This window comes from Panicum hallii, chromosome 1, assembly GCF_002211085.1.
Source record: "Panicum hallii strain FIL2 chromosome 1, PHallii_v3.1, whole genome shotgun sequence".
NCBI lineage: Eukaryota > Viridiplantae > Streptophyta > Magnoliopsida > Poales > Poaceae > Panicum > Panicum hallii.
Window position 1 is genome coordinate 1,432,899 of NC_038042.1, and position 20,918 is coordinate 1,453,816.

Genomic DNA, 20,918 nt, shown 5'->3' on the forward strand with positions numbered 1-20,918 from the left:
ACTTAAGCCCTCTATGATACGCGTCGACGTATTGCCGTATACCCGGGCCCGCACGGCAGCCGGCAGGTCCTAGAAAGTTCTAGAAGCGACGAAGGCGAGTTGGAGGCCCGTACGGGCGGCCAGTTCGGAATCTGGATTGGATAAGCAAGCCTGCGGATCTTTCTCGACAAACTGGAGGCGGCGCCGGGAGGATAAACCTGGAGCACGTCACCCAACCCTGGCCTATATAAAGGCCTGCGCGTCCCGTCGCTAGGGGTTTTTTGGAGGGAGGCTTTTTTACGGCCGTGGCACAAAAAAGGTGGATTTTACGGTCGCCGAGGCTTGCCGAACCTCCGGCTGCAACCGTCACCGCCTCACCGGAGCGCTGAATTAAAAAAAAAGCACATTAAAATCGATGCGCAATACAAGTTGGATTTGATTTTTACTACCGCGCATGAAAACGATCAGAGTGCTCGCCGGAGCTCTGGTTGAGGCTCCACCGTACGCGCTCAATAATATATATATATATATATATATATATATATATATATATATCACCGTTGGCGAGTGAGAAATCAAATTATGGGGTAGTTTTTCAGATTGGCCGCAATGTGGGACACGTGGCATCCATCGGGGTGGGACTGCATAGGGTTGGATTTGCACCACGGGTACGTGCACGATTTTTTTTTTGTGCGCACACACACGGTTATTATTGTGGCACTGCATGCTATGCATGAGCAAACTAAATGCTATTTCTTCTTGTGCTTTAGCATACAAAAGATTAGCTGACCAAACGTGTGCCTGCCAAAGGATTAATTCCAACGTTTCTACTTTCTAGCAACGCAGCTAGCTGACGCATGCATGTTTAGTAGCTGCTCGAGGTGCCCTTTATAAGTTCCGCGCACACAGGCGGCGTGACAAGTCGATCTCCCCTAGCTTAGATAAATAGATCAGCTGGTAGGACCGGAGCGGCGGGCAAGATGATTGGTAGTGCTGATCGATCACTAATTCTTCGGTGTCTTGTTTGAGAACTTGTTTTTAACCTCAAGGAAAACATGGACAGTTGCACTGTTACAAAGCAAGAATTAAAAGAAAACGACCGGAACAACAACGCGTTATTCAAAAACTAGCATGCATGCACATGCAAGGTTGCTGCACGCATGAGCACCGTACCGACGACCTTGCACACCACAACACAAAGTTAACAACAAGACACACACAAAACTACTGGATCCCAGCCCGTAATTCCTTCTCGAGCGCAGTACGTGGGCTCCACGCCTCCACCGACCGAGTTTAACCGACCACGGGGGTGTAGAGGACGGGGCCGGTGGCGTCGCCGGCGTCGAAGTAGACGCGGACGCGGCTGGCGTTGTACCCCGGCGCCACATTGGTGCCGGCCGGCACCACCTCGATGGCCACGTCGGGCCTGTCGCTGTTGATCTGCGTCACCGCCGCCGACGCCGGCCACCCCACCACCTCCGGCCACGACGTCTTCTCGCTGCTCATCTTCCCTGATCTCTTCTCCTTCTTCAGCCGCTGGATTTGCAAATCAAATCAGTCTGCAACACACACACACACACAGAGAAAGAGAGTTCGCATACACATTCATCAGCACATTGCCCAACATGTATATTGATTGTTTGGAGTGGGAATGATAAGGCTAACCAAGAAGTTTACCCTACTGCTGATTCAGAACAAGTGTGACTGAGGAGGAAATGAAGCTGCTGGATGCAGATGCATCTCATCCGGACGGAATTTATAGGGGTTTGCTGAAGTTAAGCATGCATGGATTGGGCACAAACAAGAGCCTTGGTTTTGTCACCTCTTCTATTGGCATTTGCTAAATTTTTTAAATTTGCTGACAATCATGTAAGGACACACGGCCGGACAGATTACTGTCCTTTTGCAACATCTAACGTTCGAAAACTGTCATCACAAGAGTGCCAATAAGTAACTGACTGAAGCTAAGGCAATGCAAGCCCCTTTGCTCTCTGAATCGTCGTGTGCAGAAGTAAGACCACACACACACAATGAACTGTGCGCTGATTGGCACAACGTAAAGGCAGAGTTTGATCCGAACATTTCCATGTGGCTCTTCATAAGAAGGCTTTTAACTATTATTCTAATCTTCGTCAGAAAACAATGACTAGGTAATTGACGTTTTGAACTGGTCGTCTTCCTGCTGGCCGGCCTAGCCTGCAGAGAACTAAAAATAATTAAGGTGCCAAACCGTAGAATATACCCCCTCCATTTAACAGTTTTTTTTAACAAAAATGGCTCTGCCTTTACACCAGTCTGCAGGAAACTAATTAAACGAGGTGTTTATCCAAATAGAATTTGAATTTCTTTCACCATATCCTACTCTACTCTTGATCACACTTTTGATGTTTGTGAGAGAACACTGGCAGACCACAGATGTTGGATGTGCACTGCAGCAGAGCAGGCATGAACCCAGCGGCACAGCAGCTGGCAAGGGGTGACACAACCAGAGTTCCGGCCAAGGGCGGCATGCCGGCTGATGCCAGCACAGAAGCACACATTGTTCTGAACGCTGATAACCATATAAACACCGTACAAACTGAAGACATACAGTATCGATCAACAGTACATCAGCTAGTTCGAGGAGAGGTTTTTAGAAATGGCTGGCGCCGATCCGAAGAGGACGTCGTGGCCGGAGCTGGTGGGCATCCCGGCGACGCCGGCGGTGATGAGGATCAACCACGACCGCCCGGAGCTGGCGGTGGAGGTGCTCCCGCTCGGCATCAAGCTGGCCAAGGGGTTCGACCCCAAGCGCGTCCGCGTCTTCTACAACCCGCGCGACTCCGCCGGCCTCGTCGCCAAGGTCCCCGTCGTCGGCTAGTAGCCAGCAGGCCTCTGCTCTGCGGTCGTCGTCCTCGTCAAGTCATCGCTGTGGATGCTTGCCTGCATTTCAATTCGTTAACGTGTTTTGATGCCATTGATCTATCTCTTCGTTGCTAGTGATACAATAAAACGGATCAAGTCATCATGTTTATGATAGCACTGATTTATTTTAGGGATCCTTTTATTTTATACAGAAATTGTGTTGATGCGAGATTAAAGATGGCAACGGGTACAAAATATCCGCGTGCCCGCGGATAGCAAACCCGACGGGCGCGGATACGGGTTTGCATTTATGCCCGCGGGCGCGGGCACGGGTACAGCCTTAAACCCGATGGATATCTGCTAACGGGTTTGCAAAAATAATATCTGCATCCGCAAACCCGTCATACCCGATTTAGCGGCTGACATATTGGTCCTAAACCCCTAATATATAGACTTCATTTAGGGTTTCACCTATCTCCTCATTTCTTTCCTTCTCCCACACCTAGCCGCCTCACCCGAGCGCCCGCTCTTCCCCCTTGTGCGCCGCCGCGTACCGCCCCTTTCCGGTCTTCGTCCTCCTCTCCCCTTCTTGCGTGCCGCCGCCCGCCGCCCCTCTCCTCCTCCTCCTCCGGCCTGTGCGCCGCCTCGGTCCTTCCCCCTCCTCCCTGTGCTGCTCGGGCTTGGCACCGCCGTCCCCATCATCGTCGACAAGCTCCTCCCTGAGTCCTTGTGCGCCACCGTCACCTTCCGTTGTTCCTCCCGCCCGCCGGCGGCCAACATCCTCCCTCCGCCCAGGCGTCGCGACCGCGGCCCGCGCTTCCTGCAGTCCGGCGCGGCAGCGCCGCGTGCAGCTGCGCGCGCCCTTGTGGCACAGGGACGCGCGCCGCAGCCCGCCCACCCACCTCTCAGATCCGGCGCACGGGGATGGGGGCGCGGCACAGGGACACGCGCCGCGGCCCGACCACCCGCCACTCAGATTCGGCGCACGGGGATGGGGCACAGGTGCACGGCCGCTCCCAGGCCTGACGCGGCCCTGCCCTCCCAGGAGACGAGGGCAAAGCCTAGGTCCCCGTGGCGGTGGCGCCCGACGCCCGCGCCGAGGCCCTACGCTAGCCGCGTCGAGGTTCCCGCGCTGGCCGCGCCCAGGCCACGTGCCGGCGGCGCCCGACGCCCGCGCCCAGGCCAGGTGCTCTTCGTCCTGCACGGGTATGGGTATCCGCGGGCACGCGGATATCCACGGGTAGCGGGTACGGGCATTGTTTCCTACCCGTGACGGGTTGCGGGCGCGAGTGCGGGTACGGATTTTAGCATGCAGGTACGGGTTTACGAAGTTGATATCCGCATGGATTTTACCTGTTGCCATCTTTATGCGCGATCTATACAGCTTTGTCATACCAATTTAAAAGTGTAAATAGATACCATATCCTTTTGAGTTCATATAAAAAATCCATTCTACACGCGCTTGTAGCTACTACTACATGTGTATTTTATGATGTAGGGCGTATCTGACACAATGAAAGGTATGTACGAGGTGTATGAGATCATACTGGCTCATCTGTGATGGTATATACTTTAAGTATGTGAAATGGATATACTTATTTTTATATACTACTACTAATGTATAATAATGATATATTTAAAAAATAAGGATGCTTTTGAAATTTTTCGTACATATCCCTTTGAAGTATCTTAGAATTAGTATATGAACGTACTCAAGAGATAAATAAGTATGTGGATATACGCACGGTGGTATACTGATAGTGAGAGTAGATACAAGCGAGTGTAGATAAAACTTATCATATATATATATGTATATCACTACTACAGAAACGATCTTTCGTCCTAGCCATTTGTTCCGACCAGCTTTGGGCCCGGAACTAATAAAGGGTTTAGTCCTAAATACAACGGCTAGGGGACGGTAGGGAGCTTTAGTTCTGGTTGGAGCCACCAACCCGGGCTAAAGGATGAAAGGATGACCCTTTAGTCCTAGTTGGTGGCTCCAACCCGGACTAAAAATGTCTTTAGTCCCGGTCAGTAGCTCCACCCTGGACTAAACGGTCCTTCACATGTTAGTTTAAAGGGTTAATTGGATCCATACCATTACAATTATTCGAGTTCATTGATCTGCCATTACAATTTGTCATATTAGAACTGTGCTATTACAATTCTACAACTCTTCGAAACACACCACTACCTACCCCTTCGATATGTTTCCGAAAAATTTTGGACCAAAATGCCCCCGATCTTCTTCTTCCTCCTCTCATCCCCTCCCTTCTTCCTCTCTCTCTCCATGACGCCCGGCTCTCCATGGCAGCCGGCAAGCGAAGAGAAGCCAAGCTCGCCGCCATCCTTGCTGCCCCGCGCGCGCCAGGCCCGTGAGGCCGCGCCAGCACGGATGCGCCTGCGTTGCCACCCCTACTATGTGCCGCGCGCGCCATGCCCGCGAGCGCGGCCCCTGCTCCGTGCCCTGCGTCGCCACCCCTACTATGTGCCGCGCGCGCCACGCCCGCGACGCCGCCCCTGCTCCTTGCCATGCGCGCTGCGCCCGCGAGGCTGCGCCTCCGCACCGCGGAGAGGAGGGGAGGTGGCGCCGCGGAAGGGAAGGGAGAGGAGGGGAGGAGTCGCCGGCGGTAGAGGAGGGGAGGGGAGGAAGAGAGGAGACAGCTGCGGTAGAGGAGGGGGGGAGGTGTCAGCGATGGCAGAGGAGGGAAGGGGAGGAGACCGAGAAGAAAAAGCTGGCTCCCATGGAGTGCCTGACGCCATGGAAAGGAAGGAGAGAGTGGATGAGAGGAAGAAGACCGGGGTATTTTGGTCTAAATTTCTTTAGAAACACATTGAAGAGGTAAGTAATGATGTAATTCGAAGAGCTGTAGAATTGTAATGGCACGGTTCCAATATGATGAATTGTAATGGTAGACCAGTGAACTCGGACAATTGTAATGGAATAGATCTAATTAATCCTATTTTAAAAGGAAAGCATCCCATTCAAAATCATATATAGTGGTAAAAAAGCTATGTACGAGGTATGAGGTTTTGGATTTGAGTCCTAGGTGCAATCCGGATCTTTTGTTCCAGATTCGTAGTCTCGGTTCCATAACCGGGACTAAAAAGTTAGGAACCGGAACAAGAAGCCAATTTGTACTCAGTGAATCAAGCATAACTTAAGTATTCTTGACCATTATTATCTCATGACGATGCATGTATATGTATGTGGGATTATCGGTCGTCTAGTTAAGCCACAGCTAGCTTTATTTATATAGCCAGCATCTGATGAGGGCCTGGTAGCTAGGTGGTATACATAGTAGACAGCGGATGGGAGCTAGCTACTAGCCGAGCACGGGGGTCTTTGCGACGCGCAGGTTGGCGTCGACGAAGACGACGACGCGCTTGCGGTGGAAGCCCGGGACGGGGTGTCGCCGAGGTTGAAGAAGAACACCGGGACTCCGGCCTGTCGTAGCAGATCCTGAGCCCCGCGTTCAGCTCCGGCCAGCCCACCAACTCCGTCCACGCCCTCTTGTGGTGGTTCGGCGGCGGCGGCGGCACGTCGTCGGCGTCTCCCTGAATTATGGCAGCATGGCCCATACGGAACGGCGGAGCTGTACGTTGTTTACTCTTTTTCTTGAGACGTGTTGGGCTGCAGATTAGGTGACAACCACAAAAAAATGGCGGGGCTGCGCAGTCCGAAACAGATAATGGGCCTCCCAGTCTCCTGGGCCGTATTAGGCCTAGTATCTCACATGGTAGCCGTATGTATTTTGTTTGCCCTTCGAGTTCCATTTCAGTACCTCACTATAGGTCGCAGGAAATATACTGACATGGCATAGCAAAAACTTCCTTTTTGATTGTGTATCATATGAACGATGGTGGCTTGTTTGCTCCAGCATTTCATTTTTTTGCCCTTTTAAGCTGTTCACTTGTTTCTGTTCTTACTGAAACGTGGCTGTTCGTTCATGTTCTCGGAAGTCACGGGATATGGATGGTGAAGAGCGAGGAGAGCTGTCTTCGTTGGGAAGTCGACCTTTTAAATTGCGCTCATATTTGTTCTTCTGGAAAGTGAAGAGGAGAGAAGAAACAAAAAGTATAAAGGGTGGGTCGTGGCCATGATGGATCTTGGATTGTCCTCCGTCCTCGGTCTCCCCGCGCGAGGGCGGGCAGGGGCAGGCCGCAGACGAGGTCAGTGATGGAGTGCGGCGGCACGCCGAGGGCGGAGCGAGCGGGAAGCACTCCGCGCGGCGCCCGATGGCGATCGAGTGCGGCAGCTGGCCGGCCGGCGTCGGGCTCCGGGTCCGTCGGGGAGGGAGACGAGACCGACCGAGCGGCATGATGCCACTCCGCCGCCTGACAGCACGTGGAGTACAATCCGGGCGAAGCAATCCCGCATGTCCGGTGGTCCACCGCCAGCCAGCCTACCTACTCCGTAGCTCGGTTCGGTTCAGCTCCCGCAGCCGGCATCGATGGCCCCCGGGGGCACGCGCCGCGGCGGGGCCCGGCCAGCGGCCACCCCCGGCACGGCAACATCAGACGCCGCCGCCCCGATGCGGATACGACGCCGCCCGCCCGCCTGCCCGCCCGCCCGCGCGCGCGCGCTAGCTACGATCCCCTTCACCCAATCCTCCCCCACGCGCGCCTCATAATGGGATGCTGTTGCAACTCGCGTGCCTGGGGATGGATTGCTCTGCCACGATGCCCACCTCCACTCAGAAGAAGGGGAGAGGAGGAGGAGCACGGCCACGGCCACGGCCGCGGCCAGGCCACGGTGGGAAGCGGCACGCGCACCCATCGAGTGCGCACGCCACCTCATTCATTCGGCTCCCGCCCCCGCCCCCCCACCCCCCCCCCCCATCCATCCATTCCCATCACTGCCGCTGCACGCCGCTCCACCTCCACCACCACCGCCTCCCCCTCCCGCTCTCTCTCTCTCTCTCTCTCTGCATCACTCAAAAGAAGTGCCTCCCTCGCGCAACAGGACCGGCAATCCGAGGGGAGGGAGCACCCGTCCAATCCGGCACCGGCCGGCCTGTTCGTCCGTCCGCTGTATAAAACCGGACCCTGTGCCCCTGCTGGTCTCCTCTCATCCTCTGCCGGGAGGCTCACTCCATCCATCCATCCCGCTCCAATCCGTTCCATCGCTCCTCTTCTTCTCTGCCTCCCTCCATCGGTGCTGTCGCTTCGACGGATTGCCCAGCCTCGATTTGATTGGTATGTCTGGCCCTGATCACCACATGCTGCTGCTCTTTCTTCTGTTCCAAGCTGATCGATTGGTTGTTTGGCGCTGCTGTGTTTTCAGAATTCCAGGCGGACGCCGAGGAAGCCAGGGGGGCAGAGCAGCATGGTCCTGCGGCTGCTGCTGCTGCTGCTGGTGGTGGTGATGTTCTTCCCTGTGATATCGCGCCTGCAAGTTTGACGCAAAGTTTGCCAGGTCAGCGCCCTCTCCTTTCGCCAGCAACAAACACATAGGCAATTCAGGTTACCTCCCCGTCACATTGCTCGATTAGCATATCGTCTGTAAGAATCGGGTCCACGACTGTTGTTCATGTGCAGTAGTAGATGATGAGCAGCCAGCCAACTTGTGTTCTTGGTGCTGTCTGTTACGGCTATCGTAGTCGTAGGTAGATAGGATCGTAGGAAAGCGGTCGCGGGTCCACTATGTGGAGAGCGTGTTGACAATGCTTTGGGCAGTCAAAGAGACGGCGTTCCCTACTTTTCAAGAAACTCGTTAACTTTTTGTCAAAAGTTGCAGCAGTAAGACAGTAACATAAACAAATCTGTACTCTGCCTCGGTCTGGGAAGCAGAGTCTCTTTGTTGCTACCATTTTGAAAAAAGACCAAAAAATTTGCTTCATTCTGAAAATGAAGTGGTACAGTAGTAAACCCTTCTACGTGATCCACCCAATTTATCCTTGTATATGTCATTCCTGAATGCGTCACCATAGCTGCTCTGTTTTTCGCACATACTCTGTTCTTCCTTCTTCTTCACCTAAGAAAAAAACCTCTGTTGTGCTACATTCTTGCACTTTTCTGATGGAACTGCTGCCTAGGATTCTGTCTGTGTCGGCCAGCATAGCCTGCAAAGTTCTGAATCATACATTGTCACTACCCCTAATAGGAAGGGCCTGTTGTTGTTCTTGTTGTTGTTGTTGTTCACAAATTGCTAGATGCGTACTAATTACTAGAGCACTCGTGGTCGCTTTAGCTTTCTCAACTTGCCAAATTACTCCGGTCCTCTTCTCTTTGTGCCCTGTTCTCACCTTGCAAGCGGATCCTATTGTAAGTTTGTAGCACGCTTTAGAACGAAAAAGATTGTAACAAATGCTCTGTAGTCTGTTCGAAAAATTACATTTGCTTTTTACATGCCAATATCACTCTAATTTGTTTTCCAATGGTTACTTGTTGCAGGCCAAATAGAGTTACTTCCTCCAGCTTTCTGAAGCCCGCAACGTCGATTCAGCCATCCAGTCCCCGCCTCACTCCCCTTCAAACAAAACCTCAAACCCAAACCAGACTTCACTGAATCACAGTTTTGAATTCAACCACAAAAAAGCCAGCTCCCAACTCCAGTCAACAAAATTCCCTCGAATTCTTGTTCGATCCCATTCCAATCAGAAGCTCTTCCTAGCACAAACACAAGCAGCACTTCAGCGATGCAGGGAGACCCCGGGTACGGGTACGGTGGCTACGGCTACGGCGGGTACGGCGCCGGCGGCTACGATAGCGACATGGCCGGGTACGGCACGTACTACGCGGCGAGCGACCGGTACCCCGCGGCGCCAGCTGCCTACGAGGACCCGCTCGCCGGGCGGAGGCAGCAGGACTTCCCGGCGCCGCTGACGGGGCTGGAGTTCCAGCCGTCGGACACCTGCCCCAGGAACTACGTCATCTTCGACCAGACGTACGACCGGAGCCGCGTCATGTTCCACCCCTCCCTGGCCAGCAATCTGGGCGGGGGGTACGGCTACGACCACCACTGCTACGGCTACGACCAGGCCTACGCCGCCGCCTATAACGACGGCGGCGGCGCGGCCGCGTCGGTTCGGCAGAAGGAAGACACGGACGAGATCGACGCGCTGATGAGCACGGAGGACGGCGAGGACGAGGACGACGTGGTGAGCACGGGGCGCACCCCGGGGTGCCGCGGCGGGGGGTCCTCCCCGGACTCGACGTGCTCGTCCGGGTACGGGGCCGGCGGGCGGAAGCAGGAGGCCGGCGGCGGCGGCGAGAAGAAGAAGGAGCGGATGAAGAAGATGGTGCGGACGCTCAAGGGGATCATCCCCGGCGGCGAGCGGATGGACACGCCGGCCGTCCTGGACGAGGCCGTCCGGTACCTCAAGTCCCTCAAGGTGGAGGTCAAGAAGCTCGGCGCGCGCGGGTCAAGCAGTTAGCTTCCAAGCGGCGCAAGGCGGCCCACGTATCAGCAGGCATAGAGTTCATTTGTTGTTGTTCCCGGTGGCGGCTTCCTGTACTGTACCCACTCTGCATGCATGCTTTAGACTGCATTACGCGAGAACCAGAATTCAGATAGAACAAGGAAGGTTCAGTTTAGAATGCTATGCAGTTGGATGTTCCCGATGCAATGCAAGTTGAGTGTCAACAATCTTCTTATAAGGAAAAAAAATGGGCTAATGCAGTCTGAAGCAACACCTTGTAACTGCACCTTGTTTGCTCGGATCTTTCACCAAGAAGAAAACGCAAACAGATCGATCTATCGCGGACGGCGCGAGCAGCAGCAAGGAACGCTTTAACATGTGGGTTCGTGCTGGACCGGGCCAGCAGGCCGTTGCTACCGCGGGAGGCGTAGCTGGACTGGACGTGCCCAACAACGGCCCGAGGCACCTTGTTGAGCGTTTGTTTGACCGCTGCTGCTGCTGTCAGCTCGCGACGTCTCCACAGAGCCCATGATGGTTTCCAAGGTCGTATCATGATCGTGGCGAGACCCAACGTGTACCACCAAATGCCTGCTCGGCTCGATCCTTGGCACATTTTAAAATGCCGTAGTACTAGCTAGTAGGAATAGTGGAATACGCGCAGGGAACGATGTGCCGAATCCAGCCGGGTGCCGTGCGCGCGCGCCTAGCAAGGCTGTGATCATAGTAGCATCATGGGCATCCGTTTGGTGGCGCCCGAAGAAGATCCGGCCGTGTCGCGCCATCATCACCGCGCCGCCGGGCGGGCATGCATGGCGCGGCGCGGCGCGCGCAGCAATCGAACCGGCGGGCGACTGCCGCCGGCGCCTAGTGCTCCGTCGAGCTGGTAGAGTAGCAACAGCCAGCGCAATGCACCCACCAGAGCAGCGAGCAGAGCCGCAGTGCATGCTCGCTCCCGACAATGCTAGTGCTACCACGCGACGCTACCCGCCCGGCTCGCCGCGATGTGTGCCGGCCGGGCGGCACTGCCTCGGCGCGAGGTCGCCATGATGGCGGCGATCATGGCCTGCGTGGCCTGGATGCGGTCGCGCGCCGGAATGATGCCCGACCCTCCTCCCCGGTCTCTCGCTCGGCGCTCGGACCGCCGCTACAGGAGGATCACCCTCCACCGCTGGCTGGGGTGCCGTGCCCTCCGCGGCGGCCAGCCTACTAGTGCTGTGCGTGCACGCGCGCGGTCTCCCTCGCCGTCGCCCCCCAGGATGATGCCCTGCACCGCGCAGCGTTCAGCTGATCAAAAATCAAATGGTGGATCGATCGGGGTCGTAATTGAAGATTAGTTTCCCGTAATGGCAGACGCGACTGATGATGCATCATGTCCCCGCGGACCCGGCATGTGGGCCCAACGTGCCCCCCATGTTCTTCTTGCTACTACCAAGCTCATTGCCACTCAAAAGGTTAGTACTGCAAGCATACCACCATCAGTGGAGTAGTACGTTCCAATGTTCCATGCCGTACATTCCCTGGTTGACTGTATCATTATTCATGGGCAGCAAGTTTACTGAGATAGACAAATACTGCGAACTGCCATGATCGCAGGAAAAGAGAATCCTAATCCCATGCCGTAGAGTAGTCTGGCTCTCTGATCAACAAAGCACTAGCATCTCCGAGTGTACATTCAAAATTGGATACGGAATCAATCCAACATTCCGTTTGGATACTACGTAGAATACGTTGAATCCAGGGAAAGGTAGGCTAACCCCACGCGCTAAACTACCACTCACTCCCTTCGTACTCAAAAGAATACAACTATCGCTTTCCGAGAAATCAAATAATTTCAAATTTCATCAGATTTGTACAAAATAGTATTAACATTTATGTCTTGTAGTGGATTTCGTATGAAAATATATTACATGATTAATCTAATGATATTTATTTTGTAACATAAATATTACTAATTCTTTATATAATTGGTTAAAATTGCTCGGAAAGCGAGAGTTGATGGAGTAAGTACCGCTACTAATCGCTATGCTTACCAGGGAGTGGAGTAGTACTGGTATACTCTAGTAGGCTGGTCTCGCTGATGGCCATGATCAGGGCTGCTGGGCAGTGTGCGGACAACCCAAAAGCCAACGCAGCGTCTGAAGGAAGTACACCTCCAAGAGCAGCCTAGTGCGGACCCCGCCAGCAGCGGCATCACGCGGCCCTAGTGGGCGGCCGGCGGCGGCGGCTGTGGTCTGCTCCGGCCATACGGCCGGCCGCGACAGAGGGTTTGCTAGGGGGGCGCAGCTCAGGGGATTGTGCGACGGCGACGAGGCTGATCCGACGACGGCCGCGGCGGCACACACGGCACGGCACAGCCTTTGAGCTGAGCCTGCCGAGGCCTTTAAGCAAGGGGGATGGGAGGGAGCTTTTCCACCACCGGATTTGGCTCTTGTGCAGCAGCCGCATCGTCGCCCAGTGACATGTCAGGCCTTTCGATTGGAGGATGGCCAGGTTCAGATCAATGGCGCCCAGGCAGGCATGCCGTTTTGCTCATGAGACATCCCTGCGCCGCGCCGGCAGGCTGTGGTGCGCAGCCAGCAGCACCAGAAGGCTGAACAAACGGGGCAGGCTGACTCGAGTACATGAGCCTCGCGTGCGCTGGCACGCCAGAATCTCTCTGCCGCGCAGCCGCATCAGGCTAGTCGTGATGCTGCCGCCGTTTGCTAGCTAGGGCCCGGGAGCTTTTGCTGCCTGGAGCAACACAAGACAAGGATGGTGGAGGGAGTGCGCCTTCTTGCTGGCCCGGCCGATCGAGCGCCACCGGGCAGTCCACTGAGCTCGAGGTGGTCTGCCCAGGTCAGGTAAAGTCTAGTCAGCCATCAGACGATCGGATTCCCCACTTGTCCTACTCGCCCCCGTTGGTGGCAGCGGCAGCGGCACGGCGGCAGACGGTGGTGGTGTGACTGAGCCGCAAGCCGCTGGTGGTGCACGGGCACGGCGGCAGGCACGCACGCACGCCGGCCAGAAGGCCACCCACCTCCACCTCCACCTCCATCTGCATCTGCAGGATGCGCGACACGTGGGCGGCGGGCCCGTGGCGCAGGCAGCCGCCGGCGAGCCGAGAGTGTGAGCTGGGCTGCCGAGCCTTTGCGCAGCAGCGGGCGGAGACACGACGACTGCACGAGGCACGCGCGCCCACCACCCCAATCGAGTGCCCACGCACGCAGCCAGCCGCGCTCTCCCTCCTAGTCCTAGTCCTCCCTCATCGATCGCCTTCGATCCCCGCGCCTCTGTATCTACTCGAGAGGAGCGAAAGCCGCCGGCCCGGGCGGGGAGGTAAAAAAAATCAAAGCAGGCCCGTGAAAAAAGGACCACCGCGGCCCATTTATAAACCGGGTGCTCCTCCTCACTCCTCGCTCAGCTCGCCATTTGAACTCGCACCGCTGCTCAAGCTCAGCTCAGCAACGGCCTCCTTCCAGTCCAGCCCCTTCTCTGTGCGCCGGCACGGTGAGGGGAACGGGGTTGCCGGGTGCTCGATCACCGCATGTATTGTCTCTTCCTCTTCCCTCTGCTCTGCTCTGCTCTTCCTGTTCGGTGCTGATGCTTACCATCTGTGCCAGTTGCTCTCTCTGATTCTCTGTTCCGGTTCAGACGAATTCAGGCTTCGTCGTAGCTGGCTAGCTGCATTGGTTTTGGTTACAGTCTTGAGGTTAAACACCTCTGTTTGCCCTGTCATTAGAGTAGAAAAGCTTTGCCTGATGTTCCCTGACGAGCTCGCACGCTATGTGCCGCCGAGACACCCCAGGACCAGGGGACGGGGCCCTGCTTGCGTTGTGTGGTATGTAGGCCAGATCCTGTTGCCACTTGAAAAGTCGCTTTAGCTTCGCATCGTGCGCACCAAGCTCTTTGACTTGCACAACAATGGCACGGCACTGAATTCGCACTTGCGTTTGCATTGGTTGCGTCACCATGGCCTGCTCTGGTTAGTGGTGGCGGTTTTCTTTTCTTTTTTTTTTTCTTTCAGGCTGCTCTGATTAGTGTTGTTGCGCATCGCCTCGCTTCTGCTTGCAATTCGTTCTACTCCTGGTCCTAGCATTATTAACTGGATGCGTTTTGATGCATGTTTCATTTGGTTCGGACGGCTTCAGAACTGAAACGGAGGCGTCAACGCGATGCAGGGAGGCCACGGCTATGGCGCCTACGGTTACGCCGGCTACGTCTACGACGCCGGCGCGTACGCCTCCGCGGGCGGGTACTACTCCGACGGCGGTTACCCATCCGCGCCGGCCTACGAGGACCCGCTCGTCACGGCCGGCCGGCGGGCGCACGACATTCCGGCGCCGCTCAGCGGGCTCGAGCTGCAGCCGTCGGAGGCGTGCCCCAAGAACTACGTCGTCTTCGACCAGACGTGCACCCACAGCCGGGTCACGTTCCACCCCTCCCTGGCGCGCAAGCTCGGGGGTCCGACGGAGTCGCACGGCGCCGGCGCGTGCGCCGCGGACGCCGACGACGGCTGCTCGGCGGTGCGGCAGGAGGAGGACCCGGAGGAGATCGACGCGCTGCTGAGCCTGAGCTCGGAGGACGGCGGCGGCGACGAGGACGACGTGGCGAGCACGGGGCGCGCCCCGGGCTGCGGCCGGGACGACGGGGGCTCCCCGGACTCCACGTGCTCCTCCGGCGTCGGCAAGAAGAAGGCGCGGGTAAAGAAGATGATGCGGGCGCTCAAGGGCATCGTCCCCGGCGCCAAGCGGATGGACGCGCCGGACGCGCTGGACGAGGCCGTCTGGTACCTCAAGTCGCTCAAGGTGGAGGCGGCGAAGAAGCTGGGCGGCGCGCGGGGCTCGGACAGCTAGCCGGGCCGGTGCGTCGATCGGCAACAGCTCCAGTCGGCATGGGCACGAGGCGGCAGCAGCCATGATCTGGCCCAGCTCCTTTTGCTCGATCGCAGCGGCAGCACAGGTGTTGATGATTGCGTCGTGTGCTGCTCGTGATGGCGACGACGATGATGGTGGCACGAGGGCACACTTCCCTTACCCAGTTCCTCGCTGCGATCATCGTGTTCGATCGTTCGTGTCCGGTGTTGGGCACGGTCCAGCTTGCTGCCTTTCGCCTCCGCCGTGCCGATCGAGTATCCTGTCCCTTTTTGTCCAGTGCTAGCTCGCAAGGTCGTCAACCTGATGATGCATGCTTTGCTTTCTCTGTAATGACACTCTAAACAATAGTACTAGTACTACCAAATGCATGGCTGCCTCTTAAATCTTGACTGTAACCTTGATTAGGGCATCGATGGTTGTTGTTCAATTAGACGAGCTTTTAACAGAATTACTGGCCAATGATTGGCTTCAGCTGCTATGTATAAGTGTAACAGTTCGTCCTTGGATAGTTGAATATAGCTAGCTAGGCTTTCTGCATGGTCGAGTAGTGTCACAACCTTTGACACCCCCAAAGCCTTTTCACTTTGCACCTGGCAGTGTCGCCATCCGTAACAGACGGGCCATGTATTGGACTTGGCCAACCAAACATCGTGGCCAGGCCGCCATTTTTTCCCCCTTCAGATTGCTAGTTTTTCTTTGAGGGCTTTCAAATTATCATTTGAACGAGACCATAGCACTGGACAACAACAACAGCCCAGCCCATGTAATCGACCACGGTCCACAGCCCATCATCAGACCCGTACTTGATTGGGCGAACCATCCCCGCACAGCACCGCCTTCCATCCATCTCCATCCTAGCTGGTGCTGGACGTTGATCGTTTGTTGGTTGATGGCACACACACTACTTGTGAGTAAAACAAAACAAAACAAAACAAAAAAAACTTTGCCAGTGTTTATAAAAGAAAAACTCAGCTATTGTTGTTGGTCGTTCATTGGTTGTGCCGCCATGATCTGTCTTAATTAACCGCCGGCCAGCATCAATCATGCATGGATCAAGTCTCGTTTGCTAGCTAGCACATACCGTGCTGACTTGGTCCAGTGACAACACACTTTGTATCACCTGGAGCTATATATGTAATCGATCCATAAATCCAAATTAAAAGGCTCAACGTCTGTCTAGTGGCATTGCATCAACCACAACGCCGGGCGGCCGGCTAGTGATCGAGTAGCCACTCGTCCAGTCCAGAACTCACCTTAACAATACTAACAACAAGAAGCAAGTGGTCTTCGTTCGGCACCTGCTAGCTGAAAAACATCGTCGTCAAGCAAGGCCGGCGGAGCCAATGGCCAAGAGCATCGTGTCCATCAGCTGAGCCGGCCGACGTGTGTCACGATCGAGAGAGTCTAGTGCTGCATGCATGCGTGCGGCCAAACGCCGGCGGTGTACGCGATGCAGGCATGCTGCTCACGTTTATACGATGATGCTCATCTCGATCAGGATCGATCTCATGCATCTTGCTTGGCTCTGACCTAGTCGAGTACTAGCTAGCTTATATTAGTTAGTGGCCACGCTGGCGTCCACTGATGCTGCAGTGGTATAAATTAGCTAGCTAGCTCATCTTGCAGCCACAAGCAGCAGTACTGTCAAGCAGCCACAAGCATAGCTAATTAAGCTAGAGAAGGGCGGAGAGGATAATCATGGGCAGGGCGGCGCCGGCAGTGAACAACGACGACGACCTGAAGACGTCGTGGCCGGAGCTGGTGGGGTTCGAGATGCTGAACGCGGCGGACAGGATCAACATCGACAGGCCCGACGTGTCCGTCGCCTTCTACATGCTCCCCACCCCGCTGCCCAGCGACTACGACCCCAACCGCGTCATCCTCGTCGGCGACGAGCGCAGCGTCGTCGTCAGGACCCCGGTCATCGGCTAGCCCGGCCGCGCCGGCCAATAATGCCTTCTACTGTTCTACGTATATGTGATTGCCACCTACTTTTTGCCTTTGCTTCTTATTATGCCCCGATCTGTTTAATTTGCATGTTTGTTTCCCCAAGCAAGAACAACTACTTATTGTTACGTGCCAGTTTCTTTATTTTATACAGCCATCCGATCGATCTACTACTTATTATGGAAGAAGAATATATATTGCTATTCATCAGTCAACGTACGTAAATGTTTTATGGAGTATGTGTATTGTTCCTTGTGTTATTAAGAATTTCACTTGATATGAGTGAGCCAGTGAGGGCCGGCTGATCAAGCACATCCATTGGGTTGGGCCCAACGATAACGAAAAGGATGCATGCGACAACAGCAGTGCATGCAGCATTGTATTGGTAGAGCGCTAAGGACAACTCCAATGTGTATAGGACCGGCACTATTGACTCTAACATAGAATTAACCCACGGATCAGTCTTGCTCAGAATGTCGAGATGTATAGTAGCTACTTCTAAATAATAAGGAAAACGTCCATTTATAGCCATCGAACTATCGACTGCGTCTGGATTTGACAATGCAACTTTAAAACCAGATTCACAGCCACCTAACTCTCAAAACCGTTTATATTCAGCTATCGAACGGTTTTGCTAGTTGGTTTTGGTGATGTGGATGCCACGTGGTGATGGGTCCACCTGTTAGCCCTCCTCTCTGTTTCTTCTATCCTCTCCTCTCCCTCTTGCTCATGCTACTTCGCCGTGCGAGCTGGAGCTCCACCGCGGGCCCGCGCTGCCGGCCAAGCCACCTCCGCACCGGCTCCGAGACAAATTAACCGCCTTTCTCGCCAGTCTCCCCGCTCTCGCACTCCTCCAAGCACCTCACCTCGAGCTCCTCCCCGGGCTCCTCGGGCCCCGTCTCCCGCGCCCCGCCCGCGCACGCCTCAGGCCTCTCCTCACGACGGAGCCACTCCGGCAAGATCCCGCTCCCCTCCGACGCACCCCGCCCGCGCACGCCTCGGGCCTCTCCTCGCGACGGAGCCACTCTGGCGGGATCCCGCTCCCCTCCGACGCGCCCCCTCGCGGGGCGCGTCTGGGTCGCCGCCGCCGCACCGGCTCCAAGCCCCTCGTCTTCACCTCCGGTGCTAGCGCATGCTCCACTCTGCCACCTCCCCGCTCACCAACGCACTCCCAGCGGGTAACATCTGCCCATGGGCCAGCGCCGCTAGGCAAGCGAGTTGCAGCTTCGCCGCGAGCCAGCGCCACCTTCCGGGCGAGCTGGATCTCCGTCGCAGGCCAGCACCGCTCGAGCTCCGTCACGGACTAGCACCACTGGTCGGGCAGGCTAGAGAGTGAAAGGATCTAGGTGATGCCTAGAGGGGGGGGGGACGGGTTGAATAGGCGTACCTGAAAAACCTGAAAAATTCTTCGCAGCAATTAAATATGTCGGAACTTCTGACACTATGTAGAAAGTTCTGACACTGGACTGAAACTTCTGACAAAATTAAAGTTCTTATATGAAATTCAAAATTAAAGTTGAAACTGCAGAACCTCGCTGAAACAAAAGTTGCACAATGATACTAGAAGACTTCTGCAGGTGATCTTTGCAAGCACAACAACTCGAGTATGTAGATCGGCACAAAACAAACTCTAGGTCAATAAGAACTAAATAAATACAATAAGCATAAGACACAAGAGATTTGCTCCCGAAGTTCACTTCCATTAAGGAAGCTGCTTCTCCGTTGAACAGCTCACAAAGAGCCGGGTCTTCCACCAACCCTTTACCTCACTCAATCAACTATAAAGGAGGATTGAGTTCCTAGAAAATTCACAAAGGATAGGGTAATACAAACTTACCGGGACGCATACACACGAGAGGACGCTCCACGGGCGACACCAAACCGTCTAGAAGCAACCTTCAAGATTAACAAATGCAAATTGAAGGATGAAAATGCTTCAAGTGCTCTTGAGATGAATTTTGGCTGCCCTTTCACTTAAAATAATTGACTCTCACACTTCAATCTTGCTCTCACTCAACGCCTAGCTCAAATCAACTAAACGATTAGCTCAATGAGGGATCAGGGAGGAGTAGTAAATACTCTTGGAGATGTTTGTCTCGGGTTAGATCAACAGCAAATGAAGGAGGGGCTGAGGGATATAAATACCCAAGCACCAAAAACTAGCCGTTAGTGCACTGGTTAAGTGATTGTCGGAACTTCCGACCATTTAAAAATAATTGGCTAAGGACCCCTTGTTGGAAGAATCCAGCTTCTTCCGACAAGTGTCGGAACTTCCGACCTAGGGTCGGAACTTCTGACACACACTGGAATAGTGAGAAAACTAGATGTACAAGTGTGTGATTTTGTGTCTCTAATAGATGGTTAGCATCTCAAATAAGCACTTTAACACCTTCGTACTATCCATTCGCATCCCTCTTAATAGTACGATGTTTCCTAAAATTAAATTCAAAATATAAAATAAGTAAAGATCTTCTTTTAAGTCCAGCATCGTCCTTTAAGCAAATTTGGCGTCTTTTCTTGCTCCTTTTCATTTCATTAAATTTTAACTTGTCCATAACTCAATAAACTCATTAGCTCCTTAATTTTGTATGTCATCAACACCAAAACCCACTTAGGGGGCCAAATGCACTTTCAGAGAGGCGCGTGGGGGAGGGCGGCGGTAGGCACAGGGTGAGAGGAAAGGGATAGGAGAGAAGAGAGAGGGGGAGAGGAGAGAAGAAAGAGAGAGAAGAGAGAGTAGGGTTGACAGGTGGGCCCCACCGCCATGTGGTGTCCACGTCACCAAAACCACCTAGGAAAACCGTCTGATAACTAAATATGAATGGTTTTAAGTGTTGGGTAGGTGCAGGTGTCTGATTTTAGAGTTGCATTATCAAATCCGGACGCTGCCAAAATTAAACTTTTTCCAAATAACTAAGAGGCGGCAACTTTACAACAACTATTTTCCCTATCCATCGCGTCAACAGTTGTATCACACGAAGAGGCGAGAGGAAGCTTTCTTTCGAAATAATACTGTTTTAGTAAAAGTCGTTGGCAAATTCTAGAAATTGTGATTCTAGTGAACATTACCAGCTTTTGAATAGCTTTTTTCTCCTCTATAAAAAAGGCTTTTAAATAGCTGAAAGGTGGGCTTTGGATCAGTTGACTGGGCCCGTTGGTGCCTGTGTGGCCATTCATGGGCTGAAAGGGCCCACCTCAAAGCCCGAAAAACCTTTCGGCTATTATGGGCGGGACCATAGGTCTTGCGCTTGTCAAAGCCCAATGATCGACACGAGGTCAGGGGCCTGCGTTGCTCGTCGGGCACATTCGGCACCAGATTCTTCCGATCCCGTAGGCCTCATTGGCCATTGGGATTCATGTTCATTAACCACCTGGCAGCACCAGTACTGCACGTCTGCACTGCACATATATGGATGCAATGCAAGGGCGGCCAAGAACATCGATCAGATCAGCGCCACTGCTCATTCGGCAAAACGACCGAGGGTTTCTGCGTAGCTTCGTAGAGTATTGCATGCAGTTGAGTTGAGTCCCGGCGGCAAGTAAAGTTGTTGATGGGCGGAGAGCTTTATATTCTCCTATTATGCATCACAGTTCACAAACATCTCTCTATACATCAGAGGTACATATAATCCACAATGATCTCCCTGCTTCTCCGACTAATGTAGTCTGTCCTTAAATATACAATATTTATAGAACAAAGAGATCAGTTTATTTTTAAACTACTAATCTGATCAACTGTATTATATTTTTTGGAAAAAAGTTCGAATTACTCCGGTCAAGTATGATCAAAGTCCAAATAACCTCTTTAACTATTTTTTTATTCATTTAGCCCCTAAACTATGTTATTTGATCCAATTTACATCCTAATACAAATTTTCATTTTTATTTCTCCACACACAAATGGAGTCTTAATTTAAGATTTTGCAGGGTT

The 20,918-nt window shown here is 53.9% G+C and overlaps 2 protein-coding genes across 3 annotated transcripts; both read left to right on the plus strand.

Moving 5' to 3' along the window:
* The first annotated feature begins 7,725 nt into the window (after nt 1–7,725).
* Nucleotides 7,726–10,362, plus strand: LOC112903726 (transcription factor bHLH144-like). The gene is made up of 3 exons (XM_025972949.1): nt 7,726–8,022; nt 8,111–8,242; nt 9,220–10,362. The coding sequence occupies exon 3, from the start codon at nt 9,465–9,467 to the stop codon at nt 10,200–10,202; it is 738 nt and encodes a 245-aa protein (XP_025828734.1). The 5' UTR covers nt 7,726–8,022; nt 8,111–8,242; nt 9,220–9,464; the 3' UTR covers nt 10,203–10,362.
* A 3,228-nt stretch (nt 10,363–13,590) lies between these two features.
* Nucleotides 13,591–15,577, plus strand: LOC112874212 (transcription factor bHLH144-like). 2 transcript variants are annotated; one of them, XM_025937419.1, is made up of 2 exons: nt 13,591–13,712; nt 14,315–15,577. In XM_025937419.1, the coding sequence occupies exon 2, from the start codon at nt 14,339–14,341 to the stop codon at nt 15,017–15,019; it is 681 nt and encodes a 226-aa protein (XP_025793204.1). In that variant the 5' UTR covers nt 13,591–13,712; nt 14,315–14,338; the 3' UTR covers nt 15,020–15,577. The 2 variants fall into 2 exon arrangements, with proteins under 2 accessions (XP_025793204.1, XP_025793210.1); XM_025937425.1 differs by lacking the exon at nt 13,591–13,712 and adding an exon at nt 14,129–14,148.
* The last annotated feature ends 5,341 nt before the right edge of the window (nt 15,578–20,918 follow it).

Bases quoted from the DNA above. Each gene is read 5' to 3' on its own strand.
- LOC112903726 (XM_025972949.1), top strand. From the start codon at position 9,465: ATGCAGGGAGACCCCGGGTACGGGTACGGTGGCTACGGCTACGGCGGG.
- LOC112874212 (XM_025937419.1), top strand. From the start codon at position 14,339: ATGCAGGGAGGCCACGGCTATGGCGCCTACGGTTACGCCGGCTACGTC.